The following is a 24,209-nucleotide window of genomic DNA, read 5'->3' on the forward strand; positions in this document are numbered from 1 at the left end:
TTTTGACATATAAAATGCTTTGGTATGTTATAAGGATTTTTTTGCTCTTTATAAGGATTTTTTTGGTAGTTTATACAGGTTGGCGCTCCGAAAAGTTGACAGGTATGCGTGTATGAACTTGCTTAATTTTTCTTTGTGCTCAGAGAAAATACAAGGACCAATTGTAAATTCACCTAAGCCAATAATGTTGCTTTGGGGTAATTCATTTCAATGTTTCTGCGTAACCATGCCGTATTTGTCAAAGATTATTTATGCGTTTATCGTTTGAAGACCTCCCAATTAGACTTGGAGACTGCTCCAAGGTTCGATTAGGTTACGTGCGTGTACACATTAAAGCACACTAGACACACATGCAGCGTAAATTGATTGCATTGTTTCCGAAGTCGCACATTTTTGGGAAAACACCGACACGTTGTAGGGCAGATCCTTTGAGAAGATCTCCACTGAAGCGGGCGTTGAGGGGAACCAAAAGAGAGAACTTTACTCTGGAGGAAAAGAGGTTTACTAAGCGTCTGAAGGCGGGACCGCGATCTTGTCAAGTTTTCTTTCAAAGACTCAGTAATTACCCTTTGGACCTCTAATGGCTGATAACAGGGCCACCCTTGTCATTGATCGGCGACTCTACTACTATTAAAGGCGTACTCGAGACGCTCTGCGGGAAAACAAGTGGGATGAACACGTCTCAAACTAGTCCTCCAACTATGGTGAGTTACTGAGTAAACTGCTATACTGTATTAATTTGAATATTAGGAGTATTGCATATTAAAGGCGTACTCGAGACGCTCTGCGGGAAAACAAGTGGGATGAACACGTCTCAAACTAGTCCTCCAACTATGGTGAGTTACTGAGTAAACTGCTATACTGTATTAATTTGAATATTAGGAGTATTGTATATATGGAGCAGAGCTCGTATATAATTTTGCTGTTTATTTGTAGTTCGGCTCTCCCTAACTAATGGAAAAATAAAGCAAAATCCTGGCATTACATTTTCAGTTGTTAATCTATTGAGATGGTGTGCTTAGTGAAACCATTTTAGCTACAGGATAATTAGAGTCCAAATAATTTCTCTCCACATTTTTTGTTTATATGAAGTAACTCAACATTTGAAGGCTGCAGTACTTGTACTTGTTTGACTCAAACATTTGTGTTGGGCAAAGAATAAAAAAGCGGTTGTTGATGCAGCAGAGTCCTTAAATCCTGAATGTTTCTAAACGTTTTTTTCTCCCTTTAATTTATGTTCATGGCTGAGAATGGAATTAATGTTGTTTTCCTCATAACACAAATGTAAGTGTTTCTCAGCTGGGGAAGGAACCCATTGCAAACATGTATACAAATCTCAGGAAAGGGATGTGATGTGTGTTTGTTTCCTTCCATCAATACTTCTCTCGGGCCTTTGTTGCTCAAAATGCCGCTCACTCAGGAGACGGAGAGACCTTGAGAAACTGGCTGCAATATGAAGAAAATACTGCTGTGGAGTAGACTTTTTTGCTGTGTTTAACCGTTGTATATCGAACGTGCAAAATATAAATGGCTTTCGTGAACTGAAGTCAAACATCCAACTTTTCATATACATACACAAAAGACCTATTCATGTCAAATAAGTTTTTCCAAAAAATGGTCTGAATCTGTTTGTATGCACTTCTACTTTGCCAAAATAACCAGAGTTTGGCCAACGGTGAAGCTGCTTAAATCACCTCATGCTTGGGTTTCATTCGGCTAACAAAGTGGATGGAAATGCACAGAGAAAAAGGTTGCGCTCTTTACTTTTCTATTTTTAGCAGCGCTGGGCTGTGAGAGAGGCCCTTTGCAGTACATAATTCTTGGCTGTGAGTAAATTTGCTCAGTTCGCAGGGCTGTCTCAGTGCGGCCCCGTCCCATATGTGCCGAGGCCCTGTACATGTCCGCGGACCGGTGGTTGAGTACCCCTGTATTAGAGGATATGAATGTGTACTGGGTATATGCTTAATTATGTGCTAGGGTCTTTTTTTTTATCCTGGACTTAAGTTATCCTCAGAAGAGGATAGTTCGAGCGTGGTTTTTTTTTTTCCCCTCTCCCTACCGAGTGGTTTCCTTTCTGAACTCTGACTGTAAATTTCCCCATTGCGGGACAAATAAAGGGTATCTTAATCTTAATATGCCGTATCTTCTGTCTAAAGTCGAAAATATGAAAGAGTTAAAGCAAACAAAAGCATGTGTAATATTTCATTCCTTCAAGAGAATGTGTAAGAAATCGGATTGATGAGTATCGACAATGAAATCAGAATGGTTAAATTCTCATGAATTCCCTCCCTAATCAAGACGCTGACGAGAGAGCATGGTTATTGCACGGGTTTGTCTTAGGCTGTTCACAGGTAAGGCCAAGATTAGGTTCACAAGTTGTACTAGTCGCAGAATGTCTGTCGGAATAACTGTTAGCTGTATGTATGAAATTTAACATTGCCCTTCCATATTCCAGTCACATAAATCATGGATTGAGGCAACCTTCTCCAAGAGAGATTGTGTGAAGTTTATCCCCTCCTCCCGAGATCTACACAGGTACATTTGCATTTCTTTCAGATCAATAAATTTAAACTAGCCAAGATACACAGCAATCACTGCAACCTCACACTTTTTATGTCTTCTGTTGTATGATTGTTATTTTATGTTAAATGTCCTGTCAAGCGCTTCATCTGTTGTGAAAGTGCTGTATAAATAAATATCTAGTCTACTGTATTGTGTAGAAGAATTAAGTGACTTTTGGCTTGAAAGGGTCACAATACCAAGATTGAACAATTCTCCGTACAAGTGATGTGGCTATCGTTCATCACCATGGCAAAATCATGGATAATGGCCAAAGGCCCCCCCGCCCCCGAAAACACAAAATACAAATGCAAATACTGAATCTATTTATTAAAAGTTTCCTTTTACAGGTCGAATTGCACGACCTTTTCAACTTAGTATAGAGGCAATTTTGACAAATGTGGCCAACAATATGAGGAGAAGAATTAAGGGGGGGGGGGGGGGAGTTAAAAATGGTCTTAGTCCGGGAAGGTGGCAGTCTATTTTTTTTTTCCGGAGAGAAAAGTGGATTTGGCACACAGAATTCTTTTCAGGAACAGGAACCATTTGATCCACTTGATAAAAATGTAATTTCCCATTTCTTCCAGATGCATTCCAGTATGTCAAGTTTGCCAAAGCTTGATAAGGTATAATTTAAGAATAACTGCATGTGTATGTAATTACAATGTTATGCAGCAACTCAATTTCCAGTTACACACATAATGTGTTTTTGCCTTTAGTGTCTTAATGTCTACTTACTTACCTTTCATGTATTCCATCAAATGTCAAATGACACATTCTTTATGTTACAAACTCCTAATATGGTTAACTGCCCCACCACTTAATCTCATTTTTGATAAAGAATATTCTTTGTCTAGGTGTTGTTGTGGTCGTCTAATGGCGGAACACTCTTGGCAAGAGGCACCTCCCCCCACAGTCATCTTTCCTGATCCTGAACAGAATGTACCAGAGGACTGGTCCTTGGAGCTACACACTAGAGCCAGTCCCACCAATGCGTATGGGATCATCGACTTTCAGGACAGTGCAACACGTGGCTGTCGGGCCAAGGTCAGTGATTGCTCGGGGCAATCTGTTGATCCTGGACCGGGTTCCCCAGTAGATGTATTGTGTGAATAAATGCCAATTGAGAAACTGCCAATATTATCATCTTGTCACTTATATTCCGATTTAAAGGACACACCGGACTCAACACTGAGTTTTGCACCAGTAGAACTAGTGCGACCAACTTTTTCTGTTGGTCAGAAACGATACTGCATGACCACTCTTGTTGATGTATAGTCGTCTCATTTGGCGTACCATAGTTTTGTATGACGTAAAGATTGACAGTTATCCATCCATCCATCCATCCATCCATTTTCCGATCCGCTTTATCCTCACAAGGGTTGCGGGGGGTGCTGGAGCCTATCCCAGCTGTCTCTGGGCAGTAGGCGGGGGACCCCCTGAACCGGTCAGTGCGTGTCAAGATTTAATGGAGGTAGTTCCTGACTTTACAGGACCTTCAAATTGATCCTTTGTTCCTATGTCTTCATTACAGCATACTGCTCCACAAAATCTTGTGTCCAAAAAAGTTGCAGACTGAGAGAAGTGAACCAAATATGAAAGCAAAATATTTTTGTGATGTTGGGTCATACTGTGACATCAGCAGTTACGCAGTTCTCATGAATTCAGGAAAGTGGCTTCCATAGCATTGTTACTGATTTTACTAGAGTGACCGGAGAGGTTTGGACTTTACACATAGATTAACCAAAACAATTACATGTATCATGTTGCCAACCAGCAAAATGAAATGGAATCGAACATCTCAAACTTTGGTGAAGATGGCAGGCGAGTAGCTCATTCTGTCATATTTCCATACATTTCCTTAATAGTTTGTGCGCACGTCCGTGGACTCGAAGCCAGAGGCGCTGCTCCAACTGATGTTGAGGGAATGGCAGATGGATAGACCGAAGGTCCTATTTTCTGTCCATGGAGGATCTGAGAACTTCACCCTGACCCCCAAAGTCAAGCAAGCCTTCACTAAAGGCCTGATCACTGCAGCCCGCAGCACAGGGGCTTGGATACTTACTGATGGTATTAATACTGGTAAGTGTTAGTTTGGCAAAATGGTCTACATTCCGAATTGATGAGGCCTGTTTTCATGGCAACATCGTGGTCATTTCAAAAGCAGAACAACACTGTCTGTGACATCTGGTTGCGATACCAGTGATCTTCAACTCGTGTGCCGTAACATATCAGGCATCCAAATTGTACTGAATTGGTCCACGATGATTTGTTTACACTATAGCATCTGCCTATGCCAGCATGCACTTTTTGTAACTTTTTTGTTCGGTTGGGTGCAAGATTTTTTTTCTAATGTAAAATTCAGAAGACAACCAAATCACTCACATTCTATAAACCGAGTTTCCATATGTATTTAACAATTCTTTTAAATGCTTGAAATGTAATATTGCATTTTCATAGTTAAATACTTATAATGTAAACATAATAATGCCACAAGAAAAATGCTGCTTTATATTATCATGTTTCAGCAAAGTAATTTAAAAAGTGTCAATGTGAAAAATGTCACCTTAAATTATTTGATAAAATGTTTTTCTTTTAATTTGTGCCGTCATACTATCCTTTTATTTTAAAAAACCCAAACAACTGATTTTGTTTGCTGTTGTGTATCAAGTTTAATGTACAAAATTAAAGTTATTTGTTGTAACAACATTTGCTATATTTGTGTAAATATGTACATTTCTATAGTCTTACTGTAGAATCACAATAACCATGCATAAATGATGCATTGTTTCAATCAAGCGTATTAGCTCGGTTAAATTTCATATTGAGTACATTTTGAATGGTATCTTTGCTGCGCAGTCAACCGTTCTTGCCATATTGTCCAGGTGTGTCCAAGTATGTGGGTGAGGCAGTGAAAACCTTTGGTGGCCACAACCTGAGGAAGAGGAACACAGTTGGGGTCACACCTTGGGGAGTGATAGACAACAACACAAACCTTATAGGAAGAGATGTGTGTATTGACATTTTAATCTTTGTTAAGAGAATTATAACGACACACCGCACCTTCCTCTCCCCCTCCTCTTCATTCATCAGGTTTTCAGGCCTTACCAGCCACTGGGGAACCCTTTGAGCAAGCGAGCCGATCTGAACAGTTTCCACTCCCACTTTCTTCTGGTGGATGATGGAACTTTAGGAAAATATGGTTGTCAAGAAGGCGTCAGGAAGAAGCTGGAGAAACACATTCAACTGCTGAAGATCCACCCTCGTGAGTTAGTGGGGGGGGGGGGGGTTGTTTGTTTTTTAAATTCCAAAAAGCAAAAGAAATGTGGTTTGACACTGTTTGTTAGAACCAAAACAAGAACCAAACGGCAGCGTGGTGAGCAAGTGATGAGCACATCTGTCTCACAGCTGTCAAGTTGGGGGTTTGAATCTGGGCTCTGGCCCTTCTGTGTGCAGTGTGCATATTCTCCCTGTGTTTACGTGGACTTTCTCTGTGTTCTCTGGCCTCCTCCCTGATTCCAAAAACATTGTTAATTGAAGCCACTTCACCGTTCTAAGTTTGAATGTGAGTGTGACTGGTTCTATGTCTATATGTGCACTGTGTTTGCCTGGCAACCAATTCAGGGTGTACCCTGCCCCTCCCACAATTCAGTTGGAATAGGCTCCAGTTTAGCCGCCACTCGAGTTGAGGGTAAGCTGGCTAGATATTCTACCACTTTTCGGCGCCTCGCTGCTGTGTTGTGGGACCAACTGCGGTGGTACCTGAAGGGTGGTTGTAGATACACTGCAGTCTGTCGATTGCATTAAGTGAATTATGCACTATGGGTGTTGAATGAGAAGAATGAAAACACAGTTTCTAAACTATAGGATATCTTTCTTGTAATAAACAAGCAACGTGGCAAAACTAGAACCATCCCATATGATTGCACTCTGCTCAGTTGGTGAGACTGCGTGGTGTGCTGCTATGATGCTGCTTTGCTTTTGTACTGTAGCTGACATGTACTAGCTGTTCCTTTTTGCCAACACATCCCACAGTCGAAATGTATTCCACATCAGGATTCACTACTTTGTGGCAACAATGTTTCATTATTTGCGCTCCACAGGATTTAACCAAAGAGTGCCAATGGTGTGTGTGATAGTAGAAGGAGGCCCTGCCATTGTTTCCACAGTGCTGGACTATGTCAGTAATAAACCCCCTGTACCAGTCTTCGTGTTTGAGGGATCTGGAAGGGCTGCGGACCTGTTTGCCTTTTTACATAAGCACACTGACAGTGACAGGTATGCACATTTCTCCTTCTGCATCCGGTGGAAAATCTAAGGTTTAGTTTGCAAAAATGCTTTCCTTGTGTTTGTCTCTGAAATTGATCAAAAGCACAGTAAGTCTCATAAAAACACTTTCAATGTGCTTTAGGCAGTTAGATGCAGACATTAAAGAGGGCTTCCTTTTAAGGATTGGAGAGGTGTTTGGAGTCGACAGAAAGGAAGCGTCTTGCCTTTGCGCTCTCCTTCTGGAATGTATGGATCACAGACAATCTGTAGGTGATAGAACAATCAGATTTGATTTGTTTACGATCGGTCACAAGTCTGAAATGCACTTTTATTTTCAACTACGTGTTTCAGATAACCATCTTTGATTCAGAGTCAGAGGACCACATGGCCCCAGATGCCGCCATTTTGAACACTATTCTCAAGGGTACTTACCTTCACTTGCTTAATGTAGCTGACATCTGGAGTGCCAGGGAAGGAGTACAAGTGAAATTAGTGAAATAGCAATCATTAATATTTTTTTTCTCAAACATTAAATAAGCTGTCAAAGATCTGTGTGAATGAGCTGTCTAAATTTCTTCTGTTCATTTACGTTATGAACAGGCACAAAGGCAAGTGCTGCAGAGCAGCTGAGTATGACTCTAGCCTGGGACAGGGCTGACATTGCACAGAAAAGCGTTCTGGTGTATGGACAACATTGGCCGGTAAGACTGACCATGGACTTTACACTCCAGGTCTTAATGGCCAACTCATATTTCGTGCCTATATCTTTTTTTTTTTTTTTTTTTTTTTTTTACTGTTAAGTGTATCATGTTCTTACAACTGCAACAGCCCACCTGGATAGAACCAAAAAATGAAAATATAAAGTCATCTGAAGCATTACATTTAATTTGATCAGGACTGACTATTTCTGTATTTGGCTCAAAATCAGGGAAACTCGCCGTTACTCAAAACCATCAGTCACCAATTTCTTGATTTCATTCATATGTACTGTATGTACATGTGTTTTTGCATATGCACACAACAATGTCTGAGAATGGAGCCATCAGCATATCAGGCTTCGCTGGTCATGATTTTCTAAGTTGTAAAAAGGGGAGCAACTGGCCACACTGTTGGATTTCTGGACTTCTGGGCGTCTGTTGGTAATACTGTACAGTACATTAGCTCAGGGCTACGATTGTCAACAGGGTGGAAAATGAGTCAACAGAGTACAAAAGAGCAATATTATGGCCTAGCTAGCTCAAGTCATCAAATTACTGTAATTATGTGTGCCAAGGTAGCGTAATTTATGTGCCTTCAGTCAGAAGTTTCGATCAGTTCAACTTAAGTTCACCTTGAAAGCTGATAGTGCGTTTTAGCTTCATATTGAATATTCACATACTAATCACATGACCCTAACTTTTTGTGAGTAGTGTTTTAAAAACGTTTTTCTTTTAATAAAAGTAGCTCCTGACTTTTAATAAAATCAAATCGAATCGTGGAAAGTTGTACAAGATTACCTCTTCTCATAATTCGTGAGGAGGAATAGTATACATCTTTATTTGTGCTGTTTCTTGTGCTGTTTCCCAGGTGGGTTCATTGGAACAGGCCATGCTGGATGCTTTGGTGATGGACCGCGTCAGTTTTGTCAAACTGCTGATTGACAATGGAATGACTATGAGTCACTTCCTCACCGTGGATCGCCTGGAGGAACTTTATAACATGGTTCTTATTTAACATTAACTAATCTACAAATATTTGCTGTTCTCAATCCCTTTTTTTTTTTTTGCAACAGAATACTTTCTTCCCTTTGTTTTCTTTGGGTTGTTATTTTTCCTCTTCAATGTGGTGCACCCTTGCTGCACAAACAGAGGAAGTCCACTTAATTTCTTCGTCTCTTTTGAAGCGTAAATTGTGAACAGCGGTTGTGACAGAACTCGCAACAACAGCACACCCAGACCCAAGAGATTGTTTGTGGCTTTTGGTCATTTACAATCAGTCCAATTGTTCAGAATGCTGTTCAGATCAGAGACTTCTTTTTCATGTAGACACTTGATTCTCCTCCACACTCACTTGCCTTCATCTTTTGTGTATTAAAATATATGTTTACTTATTTATAATGCTAGTATAATAAGTCCTCCTAAGAAACAAACTACAGCCAGCCCCACTGCTGAATATACAGTATTTGGACTGCTTTATCTGACAGCTGTGTCATTAAAAAGTAACCATTATGAATAATTCTGATCTCCTTCCATATACTGAACTACGTGTTGTTATTATTAATCATGATGTAAGTCTTTCCTTCTCAGCCTCAAGGACAGACTGACCATTTTCTTCATCACCTTGTTGAGGATGTGAAACAGGTAAGTGTTAAAAGTCATGAAAAAATGTTTGACATTTTTTGTACAGTATAATTTTAATTCACTTAATTTAATGTGTGTGTGCGTGTGTGTGTGTGCAGACCTCTCTACCTCCAGGATACCGACTGTCTCTCATTGACATGGGCTTAGTCATAGAATACCTCATCGGAGGAGCATACCGCAGCACCTATACACGCAAACACTTCAGAACTGCCTACAATAGACTACAGGACAAGGTGAACAATATGATTTATTTACCCTTGATTCATTCTAGATCTGTTCTCCCGTTTAGTTTCGTGTGTGTGCGCGTGTGTACTTGCGCGTGTACTTGCGTGTGTGTGTTGTTTACAGGAAGGTAGACGTGTCAGTACCCCTTCCATGTCCGAACAAAAAATTGGAATAATACCAAACTCTCAACGGAGGGGAAGTCCTCAGGAGCCGCATTTCTTTCGAACTGCTCAGCCTTACAAACGGAAGGTGAGTGGGGGATTCTTTTATTCTTTTCAGTGGCATAGGAAAACCAAGTGTCAAATCAGGCATGCTTATCTGGATGGTGTGCATCAGATAATTCAGAGCAGTTTGAGAGAAATGCTCTTATTGCACAAGATGTGAAATTTCCGGGCTTGAATTTCATTGTGATCTCTGGAGTGATTACGCCATGTAATGAAGTGATTGGCAGCCAGCTAAAATGTTCATCATCTCATTTAATAACTCGGATTTTGCCATGGTCGTTTTAAGTAGCGTTTTATTACTCAATGGCTTGTTTTTGTATTAATACTTTTATTTTTCTCAATTGTTTTTTTTTTTTTTTTTTAAATTTGATGAGCCACTCTGATAGATATTCTGTCCTTATGTTTTTTAATCTAGGACCAGAACGTGCCACCTACTACAAGTGTAAAGGCTGTATGGAGTACCGGACTTTGTGAAGCACCACTGGCTTTTTCTTTCAACTTTAATGATGTCTTTGTGTGGGCCGTGCTTCAGCAGCGCCAACAGATGGCGCTGTTCTTGTGGCAACATGGCGAAGAGGCTCTTGCTCGGGCCACAGTAGCTTGCAAGCTTTACCGCTCTATGGCCTTTAAGGCACGGCAAAGCAGCATGGATGATCACATTGCGGAGCAATTCAAAGCATATTCACTGTGAGTGTGAAGGAGGGCATTGATTAAAACAGTCATGATTCATAACACTATTGTATAGGTGGGGGGTTCAAGTGGGACTCCGACTTTCCTCTGAGGAGTTTGTTCTCCCAGTGCTTGTGAGGGTTTTCCTCCTCTTCTTCAATTTCCTCCCACTTTCCAAAAACATGCTTCAATGAAGACTCTTAATGGTCCTTAGGTGTGAGTGTGAATGGCCATTTGTCCATATGTGCCCTACGATGGACTGCCGGTCAGTCCGGGGTGTTTAACCCAGAGTCGGCTGCGATTGGCTCCAGCCGACCCGTGACCCTAATCAGGATAAGCGTGAGAAAACATGGATGTTTGACAAATTTCGAAAAACAAAATCTCCTGATACATTAAGAAGCAAATTTATTAACTGGGGAATAGTCTTGGGGCGGCCCTGTGGTCCAATGGTTCGCGCGTCGACCTCACAGTGCAGACAGACGCCGTGGGTTCGATCCATGTTCCGGCCTTCCTGTGTGGAGTTTGCATGTTCTCCCCGGGCCTGCTTGAGTTTTTTTCCGGGTACTCCGGTTTCCTCCCACATTCCAAAAACATGCATGGCAGGCTGATTGAAGACTCAAAATTGTCGCTAGGTGTGAATGTGAGCGCAGATGGTTGTTTGTCTGTGTGTGCCCTGCGATTGGCTGGCAACCGGTTTGGGGTGTCCCCCGCCTACTGCCCGAAGACAGCTGGGATAGGCTCCAGCACCCCCAGCGACCCTTGTGAGGACAAAGTGAATCGGAAAATGGATGGATTAATGGATGGAATAGTTTTGCTTCTTCTTGTTTTGATTTGTAGTTGTTTCTCCTCACTTGAAATTACGTTGCTTATATTTTTACTGTGCTGTGTTGTATCTTAGTGAATTTGGGCAGCTGGCAGTGAATGTTTTAGACTGCGCATTTCGTCAGAATGAGAAGATGGCAATGAAGCTGCTCACTTCTGAGATGGAGGCATGGAGCCACTTTACCAGCCTGCAAATAGCAGTTTCCTCATGTCACAGACCTTTTGTTTCGCACTCTTGCACGCAGTCCCTCCTCACTGATCTCTGGACTGGTCCACTCAACATGAGAAAAAACTCATATTTAAAGGTAATGTGAATGCAGCCAGACAAATTTCCTTGTATATTTTTGATGTAATCAGGATTAAACACTCTTAATATACTGTCTGTCTGCTGAAACTCTGGGGCAGAAAGATCACTTCAAAACAAACATGGAGTGACATTGCGTACTAGTGCAAACCTGAAAAGAAAACTAGTTTCATTTTAATGGTTGGCTGTTGGGACTTGTTATGCTCATGCATATGCTTTAGACTTACTTGCTTTCTTTCAGATCATTTTGAGCCTTCTCCTGCCTCCTGCCATTCTGTTTCTGGAATTCAAAAGTAAAGCTGAAATGTGTCATGTTCCCCAGTCTCATGAGGCAATTCTGTTTGGACGTGACACTCTTAAGCCAGGAGCAAGGCATGATGAAACCGATCGCACGGTACATACAGTACGCATCGTGCGCCATAAACTTCCACGGAATCCCTCAATCGTCATACAGTTTTGATATTCCCACTCACAGGCTAACCAGGATGCAGAGCATGGGCTGCCATCCCAGGGCCGATCGCGTGTTTCAGGGTCTGAAGATCTTTTTCCAATCACTTTGTGTACTGTGTCCTGGATCACAAGACTTTATGAATTCTACACAGCTCCTGTTGTTAAATTCTGGTTCCATACAGTAGGTGACACGCAAGTTGTCAGGAATACTCAAATTTTAATATCAATTGCATTATTTTCTGAGACAGTAATTCATCCATTCTATGCCCTCCTTGATGTATTTCTTCAATACTCTTTCAATGGAAACGATTTGTATTTGCTGTGCCTATCCACTGTAGATGTCATACCTTGCCTTCCTGATGTTATTCTCCTACATCATCTTAGTGAAGATGGACGATCAACCAGGTGTTCAGGAGTGGTTGGTCATCTTATATATATTGACCACAGCAGTGGAGAAAACCAGAGAGGTAAGAAAACCGAGCAGTGGGACTTGCGATGTACTGAAGTGGAAAATAAGAATTTCGTGATAAAGTACTTTGATGACTAGTGATGAATCATTTATGGAAACCTCTTATCAGGTGTTAATGTCAGAACCAAGGAAGCTGAGTCACAAACTGAAGATTTGGTTCTCAGAGTACTGGAATGTATCTGACTTCACTGCCATCGTCATCTTCCTGTTTGCTCTGGCGATGCGTTGGCATGCCGACCCATACCGGACAGTCGGACGGATCGCCTACTGTCTGGACATTATATTTTGGTTCGTCAGGGTGATGGATCTTCTGGCTGTCAATCAACATGCTGGTCCCTACCTCACAATGATTACCAAAATGGTATGTGGCTAATGTGCAGCACTTTTGTACTTTTAAAAAATATACTGTCAATCATTATTTGTCTGGTTTCTCTGTGTTTTCAACCAGACCTCGAACATGTTCTTTATCGTGGTGATGATGGCAATTGTACTGCTCAGTTTTGGGGTATCGAGGAAGGCCATCCTGTCACCAGATGAAGACCCATCATGGAGTTTAGCTCGTGACGTGGTGTTCCAGCCATACTGGATGATCTACGGAGAGGTCTACGCATCAGAAATAGATCGTCAGTGGTTCAGTAGTAGTCATTAATATTTGTCAACTGTTGGCCTCTGAAGCCCTTTGAGACTCTGAGAAGTAAATACTGAAGTCGCCAACGATACATTTACAAGAAAAGTAAAAGGATATTGTGCTTGCCATATCCTTAGGAAACATGTCAAAAAAAGAATAATGTAATAAGAATAATTAGAGAATGCTTTTTTTTTTTTCGGATTCGAGGGGCCTTATTTTCATCCTGAGCTCAAGTCGCGCAAAGCTCAGTCTAACTGTGGAGTGGAGTTCTCTTCCTTTTGGTATTAAGCTTGACTATTATTGGGCGTAATCGGGGGGGGTTGTGCCTTTGGATGCCCTTGTGGGATGGAAATAGTGTTTTCCCAGCCAATCCTAATGGAATCCCTCATTTGCATCAAAATAAGGGCGGTCCGGGCACAATATGCCCGACTACACCGTGCTTGACATTGCGGGAATAGAAATAGACTCCCTCGGGTTTGTGCATGACATTGGCAGATAAACTGCAAGACCTCAATTTGTACATGGTGTAGTTGGCTGTGCATGTGACGTGGACAATGGGAGACCGGCAAGCACACCCAGTCGTGCGTTTGAGTGTGAACCCCTCCCGCCTCATAATGACAGGGATGCTATTGAAATATTTTGAAGATGATAATGATTATAATCCATTCAATGATTTGAGTTCTACGATGATGCAGAAAGATTATCCCAAGCTGCTGTCATATTTATAAATTAAATACCGTCCACCATTCAAGTCTGCTGGGCGCCAAATTTGTCTGCCTGTGCATCAATCACGTACACTAAAATTGCGTTAGATGCCTGCGTTGCAAAATAGTGACCCTTTTAGCCAGCCTAAAATTTAGTCTACTTTTTGAAATGCTAAACTAGGGTATTGCGCCGCAAAAAACGAGGATGCGCCCATTTTTATGCCAAGCGCAGACTTCTTTCTGTTACCATATTATCAGATGAGTCGGGGGCAAGTCAACTCTGTGCGCCGGAACACCCAGAGAGGCGCAACACGGTCCCAAAAACGACTAGACTTGCACAAAAAAATGAAGTTATGTCCGTAACTCCTTGTTGTGGCGCGTGCTAAATTCCAGTCAATTCCAGGAAGCCGCGTGCTAAATTCCAGTAGTTCATTGGCATGACTGCCGCTTCTTCTTTGGCTTCCATTTCTTCTGCTACTTTCATTTGGCTGTTTGCAAACAGGTTTGGTGCGTTACCGCCACCTTCTTTAGCATGCTATAAAGAAAGTGGCCACCGGCGGTATGCATGACAACTACTACTTCTATATCTTCTTTGTTTTCTTCTTCTTCCATTGCTTTTTCTTCTTTCTTTTGGTTAATTAATGGGTACTTTTGGTCGTCACGTTTTGGCCAATGGCCATTGTTGCACCAAAAATATTCTCCAACTGCCCAAAAAAGTAAACATTGTTGCAGAACGGGGATTTTGAGTGCCAGTCCGAGCTCTAGTTTCAATAAGTCACAATCCCAGAAAAAAAGAGTAAAAATATGGTATCATGCATTCAAATATTCATGTCTTTTTACATTTTATAATGTACTCAAATTTGTATAGTACTATATGTTGGACTGAATGGAATGTGTTTATTTGTTTTAACAGCTTGTGATGATGGTCATCCATGTGCTCCTGCTTCCTTTCTCACGGCATTCCTTCAAGCCGTCTACATGTTTTTTCAGTACATCATCATGGTCAACATTCTCATTGCATTTTTTAAGTGAGTACCTCGGCAAAAGGTATGTCCAGCTTCAAGTTTGAGTGTCAGGGGAGACCATTTTTAACCTGTGGGTTGTCTTTCATTGTCAGCAACATTTACTTTGATATGGCATCAACATCCAATAAGTTGTGGAAGTACAACCGCTACCGATACATAATGACCTATCTGGACAGACCTTGGCTGCCTCCACCCCTAATTCTCCTCAGTCACGTGAGTTTTGCTTTGCGAGCCATTTACAAGCGACTTCATGGAAATGCTGAGGGAGATGAAAGAAGCTCTGGACTGAGTGAGTACTAGTTTTTCTCAGAATAACTTTTAATGATTGTTTTGAAATAGTTCAATTTTTGGTGGATTATTAAGTGTGTACCACTTCAATGTCTTTTCTGGTCGAACGCTGTTTTGCCAGAGCTCCATTTAGCCCGTGATGACCGCAAAAAACTCCACGAATTTGAGGAGAAATGTGTACAGGCGTACCTCTACGAAAAGACTCAAGATCTCTACAGCAGTCAGATGAACAGAATCGGAGTCACAGCTGACAGGTTGTATAGCTCTTACTGTATTTTTTTAACCCAAATATATCATCGTTTGCGCCATGTTTGATCTTGACAATTTGGGTAGTCGTCTACAAGGTTACCACTGGTTCTAAATGCTTGCTTTCAGGGCTCCAGTGTGAAACTCAAGGCCTGTGAAAGCTTGCTATGAATTTCCCTCGACTTATTCTTTAGAATAGCCATTGAAATGATCGTAGTTGTAATAAATTTTAACAATGTATTTTAAATTTTTTTTGAAAACAATGCACTGTACATGTAACAGTGCAAGAATTGTATTTTTACATTATGTGTTCAAATAGAGCAGAAGAAATGTGCACGATGGTGGGTGAAGTCTCAGAGAAGGTCAACATCATTCAGGACAGTCTTACTAAGTTGGACTTTCAGCTGGGTGAACTTCAGGACTTGTCAGCACTGGCTGTGGACACACTGACCCTGCTCTCTGCCTCTGACAATCTACATCAAGAGGAGGCTCGCTTGGCTCAGTCCCGACTGATCCAAACCTCCCAACATGCCCTCCCACACAGCTGGACTCTGCACCGAAGTGGTGCGGACTATGATGTGCCTAATATGAGACGACTGACGTGCAAGCCTTTTAGAAGTACTCCACCTTCGTTGATCAAAGGCTACATTCTTCGACATGCGCCACAGGAGTCCCACCTGGGAGTCAGAGGGAGCAGAGGAGAGAGAGAAGGACAGATGGAAGAGGGAGAAAATGAGGTATGTTGCAATCTTTTGCGACACCAAAGAAATGTTTTTCTTTCATACCGGACAGTAAATCAAAAAGTGATACGTAGTATGTTGAACTGTGTTTGTATTTTTATTTAAAATTTTTATTTTTTTTTTACTTACGAAACACAGTTGCCTGATGCTCACCATGCGAGTGAGTTGTGTGTGGGTGTCTCTCGGGATGCATCGCCCTCAACAGTTCTGCGCCTTCATGGAGTGGGAAGCCATCTTGGTGGTTTCAGTGATCAGACACCGTATGAGTCACAAGGACCATCCCGCTGTGGGTCTCCTCTTTTTTTCAAATTTGCTGACAGAGGACTGGATACACCACATAAACCCTGGAGCTGTGATGCGCACCTGTACCCAAATTGTGAGGAAATTGATATGGAAGAGGAGGAAGAACAAGGCAGCGGTGATGGAAAAAAAGAACAGAAAGAGCCAATACATGAACATCTCTCCAACTTAGAAGTATCCAAACCGACAAGCAATGTTCTTCTTTCTGACCCTGGAAACGTCTCTCAGGATTTAGAAAATAGTACCTTGCGCCAGGATGTAAGCCAACTGAATTCCCAGAACAGAACTTTTGTAAAATCTCCAAGGTCGGCCTATCTGTCAAGAGACCGCCCTTATGGCTACTGCCGGTCTTTATCAACCAGTGTGGAGGATATGACTTTCTTTGGGGCATTACCGATTTCAAGGGGTGCATCATTTCCTTACCTTAACGAAGCACCGAACAAGCAAGATGGTAAAAGAAGTTTCAGAGATGACACGTCATTAAAATGGAGCAGAACCAGAGGTACGATTGTCATTGACAATAGTGGAACTTTGAACCTAAAGGCCCTGCATTTCACCAAGTAATTTTGAGAGAACATGAATATGCCTAACTCATTACATGTTGTTAGTTATTTGAATGAACTTTAGGTTTTAAACCTCTCAGTTAAATTGTTTGGTCTCAGTGTTTCTAGTATTTGATTCTGCAGAGTTGTCCAAGTCATCTGACTTTACCCAAACCATGACCAGAAGAAGAACCCCAAAAAGGAAGACTGTTAAAATACAAGAGAGCAGCCCAGACAACGTAAGAGTTGGTTTAATTATTATACTGTAGGTTGTACTGTATGTCTTCTCGATGCACACATTTTAAACAATTCCCATGTATAGAGTACAATTGCTGCATTCTCTTATGTTGTCTATTTGTTTTGTTTCTTTAAATAGGGAACCATGGACACATTTTTGTCTGATGCTTGCTGGAACAGGTGGCGAAGGTTGAAAGGAGAACCTGCATGTTGGTCAGCTTCAACTAGCCTCAGTCAGCTTAGTAAGAACTGATTGGGCTTTTCAAATGCAGCGCATACATAATGTTAGCGTTGTGCCAGTGAGTTTTTAGTTTTGCACATAATGGACAACAAGCAGGTTATGGGAGGGTACCAAAATGCATGTTATTTGACATTTGTTATTGTTTTATAATATTTTTGCCTTTTTTTTTTTTTTTTTTTTTTTTTTTAGGTTTTGAGCCCTTGGATTTGCAGAAGCAAGTTTTTTCTCATCAGGTACTGTAAATCGTCACAATGTTACACTTATATTTCACAGAGGGTCTGTGTATGTATTTGTGTGTGTATTTATGAATCATGTTTTACTGTGACATCCAGGATGTTTTGAGCCCAACTCATTCAGCATGGAACAGCTGGTCCAGATCAGTGAGCCGCAGATCTTCGTAAGCCTGCCCTTTGTCTGTTTGTCCTCTTTTGGGTGGATCGTTGAATCAACTACAGATTATTATTATTATTATTATTATTTATTATATATTTTTATGCCTACTCCAGGTTGCAGAGTGGTTTCGCTGCTGAAGGTATTTCTAAAACATGTGTATGTGTGTGTGTGTGCGTAAAAAATTGTTGTACAGCATGAAATTACTGTCCTGTCCTTGTTTCAGGAAGTTCCTCATTCCAATCAACGGATATGTTGTATCCACATTATTCAGGTATAAATAAAATTAACTTCGAATATATGTATGTGTGTATGTACTGTCTGTATTTATGAATAATATCGCATTGGCCCGAATATAAGACGGCCCTGATTATAAGACGACGCCGTCTTTTTCAAGACTCAAATTTGAAAAAAGACTTTTTGAACACCAAATTAATTTTTATACAGAAAATAATTACAGTACTGTACATCTGAAACAAATGATTATAACAATATATTTGAGTGAAAAAGCATGTTATTTTGCCTCATTCAAATCTTAATATCTGAACATTTAAATATGTAAACTAAAGTGCAATTACATTCGTAAATGAATGGCTTCTGGTTTTTGAAATGTAAATCATAAATTCTCCTCAGCTGCCGGTTAACCTGGCCGATCTTCAACCCACTTTTCTCCAGATTGTCACTACGTTTCTCCATGTTCTGTTATCTCTTCTATTATTTTCTTCTTTTTTTCCTTCTTACCGCTATTTTTTATTTTTCTTCTTCGTGCTACCGCTATTTTTATTTTTATTCTTCGTGACAGGGGTTGGTTCACTTTGGCCTGGGGAGACAAGTTCAGCATTCGCTTCAATGATATCTGGCGTCATCTAGCGTCGCGAATGGGTATAATATCTACACCCCGAATATAAGACGACCCCCACTTTTTCAGTCTTATTTCAATGCAAAAAACACCGCCTTATATTCGGGCCAATACAGTAATAATCAGTTGAGTTGAGGGTTAAGTACTTACTAAATTTGTGTGTTTGTGTGTATGTGAACAGCCATGGAAAGAAACAATCTGATGAGACTCGCTCAAACTATCCCATTTACTCCCGTTTCCATTCTAGGTACCCTTTTTCATGCACATCTACATCAATTGATTTCTAGATGCCAACTGTAATTTTCCATGCTCAAACAGATACATTATCATACATGATCCTAAAATTGATTCACCATTCATTTTCGCCCTCTTGGTTGCTGGAGGTGGTGAAGAGGTGAGCATTTACTCCCTGGAGGAAGTTCACTCAGAGGCTGACCCTGAATCCAGCACAGTGTCATCATGGTCTTCACGAGGCTTGTCTGCAATGCTTCAACCTCTCCCGAGTGAAGAGGGATCACTGGATGGGGGCCTGCGGCGGGGCCGCAGGGTGTTATGCACCTGGGCCGAACGGGATGTCCTCACACCTGGAATGGTGTACGTGGTCAAAGCCTTCAGACCAGAGGTGCTGTCTGCCTGGCAGAAATACTTTCACGGTAGCACAGCACTGCAGCTTTGTTTGAGGGTGAGTTCAAAAAGTCTGAAAGGTGTGAAATCGTTCAGATTTCCACTTGGAGGCAAATTTGGACATTTCCAGCTGATGTCATGAACAAGTGGTCTGTGGCCTTTTGAAAGTGGCCGCAGCACTACTGATGCTGTGTATCAAGTTGTTTGACCTCTCCAAGCCTGCCTGGCATTGTCATTTTTTAATGCAATGTTTTTTTTGTGTTGTCGATATTTATAGGAGATTCAGCAGCAGAGGGCAGCACACAGGATGATGCAAGTTTTCAACCAGATCAAACCAACTAGCATTAAACATTCACCAAAGTATGTCCATTTGTGTGATTTCACTTGCAATTTTACACACCGTTGCTTCTGTGTTCATTTGTCATGTCACCATGCCAGATTTCTGGACGTATCATTGGTCCTTTGGCATTTGAATGGCCAGTGGTTGACCATTGAAAGGAACATGTCTGGTAACTTCCAAAAGTACAACAACAACACAGGAGAGGAGATCACACCTTCCTCTTCACTGGAAGAGCTGCTCCTGGCCTTCTCACACTGGACCTATGAGTACTCATGCACAGAACTGCTGGTGCTTGATGTACAAGGTGGGTCTCTCTAACCTGTACGTGTTTGTCACATACACTGCAATTTCTAGCTGAATGCACTATAACCTTTATAGGTTCATTCAATGTGATCTCCTCTAGTTGTATTATTTTGTCATTATGTTATTATGACTTCAAGATGGCGCCGCGAGAGTGGCTGCCTTTACAGCAGCTCCCCGACTTTTTGTTCTTCTACTTTCTTCCTTTCATAACTTTGCTGCTGTAAATTGGGAATTTCTCCATTGCGAGACGGATAAAGGTTTCTTATTCTTATTCTTAAACATTTGAATGCGCATTGTAGCGGCAACTTACTGTCCTTTTGTGACTACGTCATCAGGGCATGAAGGTTCCCGACTCATGCCTTTCTTCAACGGGCCTTTCCATTCAGTAAGGACGACAACAAAGTACTAAGCCGTGTCATAGTTGATCAAAAAAAAAAAAAAAAGGATTTGCTTTAATTTTTTCTTGAACACAAATTAAGGCTTTACAAAAAAAATAATAAAAAGCCAAACAGTGTAACGTTAGCCCACGAACACAATACTACATTTTGCATGCAGCCACGTGCACGAAACACGTTGCACGTGGCTGCACCGTCAGAATAATTGTTGCTCCATGCCCGACTGTCTTCCCAATGATGCTTACGTCAACACCATCCACGGCAACTACCCTAGCTTTTTAACAGGCTAAAGGCAGGACAACTAATGGAGCCCAGATACCTTATTATTCTTAATAAATTTGCTGCAAGTAAAATAGCAATAAAATAAAACATCAAATACAAGCCAAACAGCTTGCACCTGGCCAAATCAAATGATTCAAAGGTGAACAAATCGCTGAATATACTGTATTATTTAACCAAATTTTCCTTATGGCTCTAACACGCATGTCCAGTTGTTGAATGTGTCCGTGCTTTTTACGCAATTTGGTCTTCTCTCCAACAAAGAACTGATGAAAATTTAATCTAAATATAAAGTCAATTGACTGGTTCCTCTTCATCATCTTCTTTATGTTTTGACATCGTGAGACCACAATGCCACCGAAAGGTCGAGCAATTCTTTTTATTCTGAGAATGACAAGAATTAGCATTCTTGCTATTCTCAGGCTTCTAACAGGACGTTGTCAGAAGAAAGTGGCCACTCATCTTAAAATGTCATCACAAGGTTGCAGCAGTGATACAGTGAGACTGGAAAGTCACAGAGTTGACATCCTTGGAAATGTATTGGTGGATACACGGATCAAACACCTGTTGTGATTTTTGTCGTTCAGCTGCTTGAGAACAGCAAGTGGTGCAAAAAAGATTGAAGAGGTGGACATGTGCATCGGCACGTTTAGAAAAGGTCAAATTTAGTTGAACTTAATCTGTAAAGATTATGGTGCATTTAGATTCACCTGGAAATGTCACCCAAAAGCCTCTAACGCTAACCTTTTGTGAATTGGAAATTGTATATTGCGTATGACAGGAGTAGGAGAGGAGCTGACCGACCCAACAGTCATTATGGCAGAAATGCACAGGTATGACTCCCAACTTCAACGTGAGTATTTAGCTCAGGTTCTGCTGAGGTTGCCTCAAACAAGTGTTAGATAAAACATATTTGTCATTTTTGATGCTGTCTCTGTTCCTTGCACGGTAGCGGCAGGCGTGAGATGCTGTTTGGCCCCGACAACCTTGGAGATTCTGCCATCAACGCGTATCTGCAAAAGCACTCATGCGGTGCTTGCTGCCACGCGTTGGGCCTCTCAGGTTCGAAATGCACCCGGTCATGAAGCAATTGGATTTTAAATCAGAGAAGGAGACAACTTGCGATAAAATTTGGGTTGCATGTATTAATGCGCCGTGTCACCTCAATGTTGTCACTCAGGAGGGCAAAGTTGGCTCTGAGATAAATCCCCGACAACTTCAAATGAAGACAACACATATCAAGAGCCAGCTAATTAAGCCGCGAGCGTTCGTTTATTTCTATAACAACAGCGGTGTTCGAGGCGGGATGGCCGGGGGGGGGGGGGGAGGTGGTGGGTTCTGCTTTGTGCGTTTGCGCCGCACAGCCTTTGATTACGTATTAATCATGTCTTTGTGCTGGCAATGTGCTGCTGAGACATTAGCTTTGATTAGCTATTAATTAATGTCTCTGGGTAGACACGAGACCAGCATCGAGAGGATAACTTGCTCGGAAAGGAACTGTGCTCAAAAACAAACAAGTGCAACAAACAAACACACAAACATACAGTCACAGTTGTTTTGATATTTCAAAGGTACGTTGTGTTTCCTCTTCCTCCTCTTATGTCCTCTCCAAGATTTCTATAACAAATCAAACCAAATTATTCATGATGGAAGCATGGACTTCCTCAAAGCCCTGTCAGTATTCTCTTTCTTGTGCTAATGACGATGATATGGGAGCGACATGTCGCTTACTGATGTATCTCTTGTTCAGCTTTAAGGAGGCATCTGGACACATGCAAGAAAAGCAGTGAGGCAGAGCCTGCGCCAGGGGAAACGGAACAAGAGGATGAGAGGGGAAAAAAACATCGCGGCTAAAAGCATCACGCTACCTGTGGCCCGTGAAGTGGGACTAAAAGGACACGCTTACATTGCAGCTCATGCACAGACAACTCTGAACTCACGCTGTCCTCTGAGAAAATATTGACTGACTCCTGCATCAGGCCATACATACGCACGCTGTCATACAGCAGAGAAAACGAGTTGAATTTGTGACCGAGACATACACAGATGTATCCATTTCAAGTATCGTACATGCCACGTATATGCTCATACATTATTTTTGTTCATATTGTAAAAAAACAAATTATAAGCAGGTGGAAGAATCTATCTGTGCTGCTTTTGTAACACGCTCGTTCAATTATGTCACCAGACATGAGCAGTTATGCAAGTGCTTTGTTCAAATACATACTCGTGTTGTACAGAAAGGAAAAAAAATGAGGCGGAGCTTCACCCATAAAATTTATTGAATTTTTTTTTCTTCCCACAACAAAATGTCTACAAAAGCGATAAAATATAGAATTTAACAAAAATCACTTGAAACCTTCACATTATATGTACACATATCAAAGGAGGACTCAGTAAAGGGCCCTGCATAGCTCTGAACTTCAACCCATTCTAATCCGTAATGTGGGTGTCTGTGACGCAAATAAATGCAAATTTATACATGCATACACACGCGCGCATAAGATCATTCTAATGTGAAAAAGAAACTGTTTGCACAGAGGAGCTCATCGTGGATTAATAGTCAGAGCTCAGAGTCCTGCAGAGTCCTATATGTCCAAATAAAGAAAGCATAGCATGTAAAAACTGTTTGCCAGTGTAATCAAATGCGCATTTTCCTTGAGTTTCCCGATTGGTTTTTCAAGTAAACTCAACACAGTAAAGCATCTACAGCCCACTTCCAATCATTCCTCTTCTCACTAGCTATGGCACTTTGAAAACAAAACAAAAGATTTCGTGTTTTTTTTTTGTTTTTTTTTTATGTAATTTTGGGGGGAATGTTTGTTTTGTTAGTCCTGTGTAAAAGCGGTTCTGTAACCCCAAATATCTTTTTTATAGGTACCGGTTACAGATTGCTACATTAGATTTTATTTGCTCTTGTTTGCACCCAAAGACATTCTAAAAAATAAATTAACAAATGTCAACACTATTTGAATTGCACACATATGTAATGCATCGAGAAAGCTTACAAAGCATCGGTACACAAATCATTGTCTCAGTCTCACTGTATCTCTGTCCCTCCCACACACGCGCGCACACACACACACACACGCACACACATACTGGTTCTTTTCAAGAAAGGTAGGACGGTTTTATGGGTGTAGTGTGTTGGACAAAGTCTAGGGAATGTATTTCAAAAACAAGTGTATGAAAATGTCGGTGCGGTTTGTCAGAGCCATCCTATGGAATGTCGACTAGTTTTATTGTGCGCTTTCAAATGTATTTGTCGGTGTTGATGGAGCGGTAAAGGCGAATTGAGTTCAGTCTCTCACACCGAACAAACGACTCCATAACATTCAGAAAGGTTGACCTTCCCCCACAGTATGGGTATAAGAGTCTCTGATCCGGTTCAATGAGGCCAGTACAGAATGGGCCGTTCACTGACTGGTGATAGCAACTCACACATTCATAAGTTCTAGGAAAGACAAAAAAAAAAAAAAAAAAAAGTGTTTTCACCCAGTTGATCGCTTAAATTCCTTGCGTATAAATAATAATCTTTTATTCAGAAGTCCTTCATGTTGTTGGAAAATCACTTAGTGACGACTTAATTCTGGATCCTGTTTTAAACTCGCTCTGCCAATAATCCCGCCCAGAACTCCACAATATCATTAGAAAACACAAATATTCCCCAAAGTGTTTCATTGCAATGAAACGTCATGCAAATAGAACAGAACAACAATAGGCTAATAGTAATAGAGA

The 24,209-nt window shown here is 41.2% G+C and overlaps 1 protein-coding gene across 1 annotated transcript; it reads left to right on the forward strand.

The window, feature by feature from the left end:
* The first annotated feature begins 479 nt into the window (after nucleotides 1-479).
* trpm6 (transient receptor potential cation channel, subfamily M, member 6) lies at nucleotides 480-22,782 on the forward strand. Its single transcript, XM_086110946.1, has 40 exons — nucleotides 480-836; nucleotides 2,456-2,535; nucleotides 3,147-3,185; nucleotides 3,417-3,606; nucleotides 4,428-4,641; nucleotides 5,445-5,569; nucleotides 5,653-5,824; nucleotides 6,663-6,837; nucleotides 6,971-7,094; nucleotides 7,180-7,252; nucleotides 7,429-7,529; nucleotides 8,395-8,529; nucleotides 9,114-9,167; nucleotides 9,266-9,400; nucleotides 9,516-9,641; nucleotides 10,032-10,303; nucleotides 11,184-11,412; nucleotides 11,653-11,805; nucleotides 11,887-12,042; nucleotides 12,200-12,328; nucleotides 12,440-12,691; nucleotides 12,779-12,953; nucleotides 14,576-14,690; nucleotides 14,780-14,976; nucleotides 15,097-15,229; nucleotides 15,541-15,958; nucleotides 16,100-16,763; nucleotides 16,948-17,042; nucleotides 17,180-17,282; nucleotides 17,471-17,514; nucleotides 17,614-17,678; nucleotides 17,788-17,813; nucleotides 17,898-17,945; nucleotides 18,712-18,777; nucleotides 18,914-19,212; nucleotides 19,432-19,514; nucleotides 19,593-19,798; nucleotides 21,253-21,304; nucleotides 21,424-21,533; nucleotides 22,222-22,782. Exons 1-40 carry the CDS (start codon nucleotides 804-806, stop codon nucleotides 22,323-22,325), a joined length of 5,970 nt encoding a protein of 1,989 aa, XP_085967072.1. The 5' UTR covers nucleotides 480-803; the 3' UTR covers nucleotides 22,326-22,782.
* The last annotated feature ends 1,427 nt before the right edge of the window (nucleotides 22,783-24,209 follow it).

This window comes from Hippocampus guttulatus, chromosome 5 (assembly GCF_054856545.1).
Source record: "Hippocampus guttulatus isolate MCC_2025c chromosome 5, RoL_Hgut_1.0, whole genome shotgun sequence".
In the NCBI taxonomy this organism is placed as follows: Eukaryota; Metazoa; Chordata; class Actinopteri; order Syngnathiformes; family Syngnathidae; genus Hippocampus; species Hippocampus guttulatus.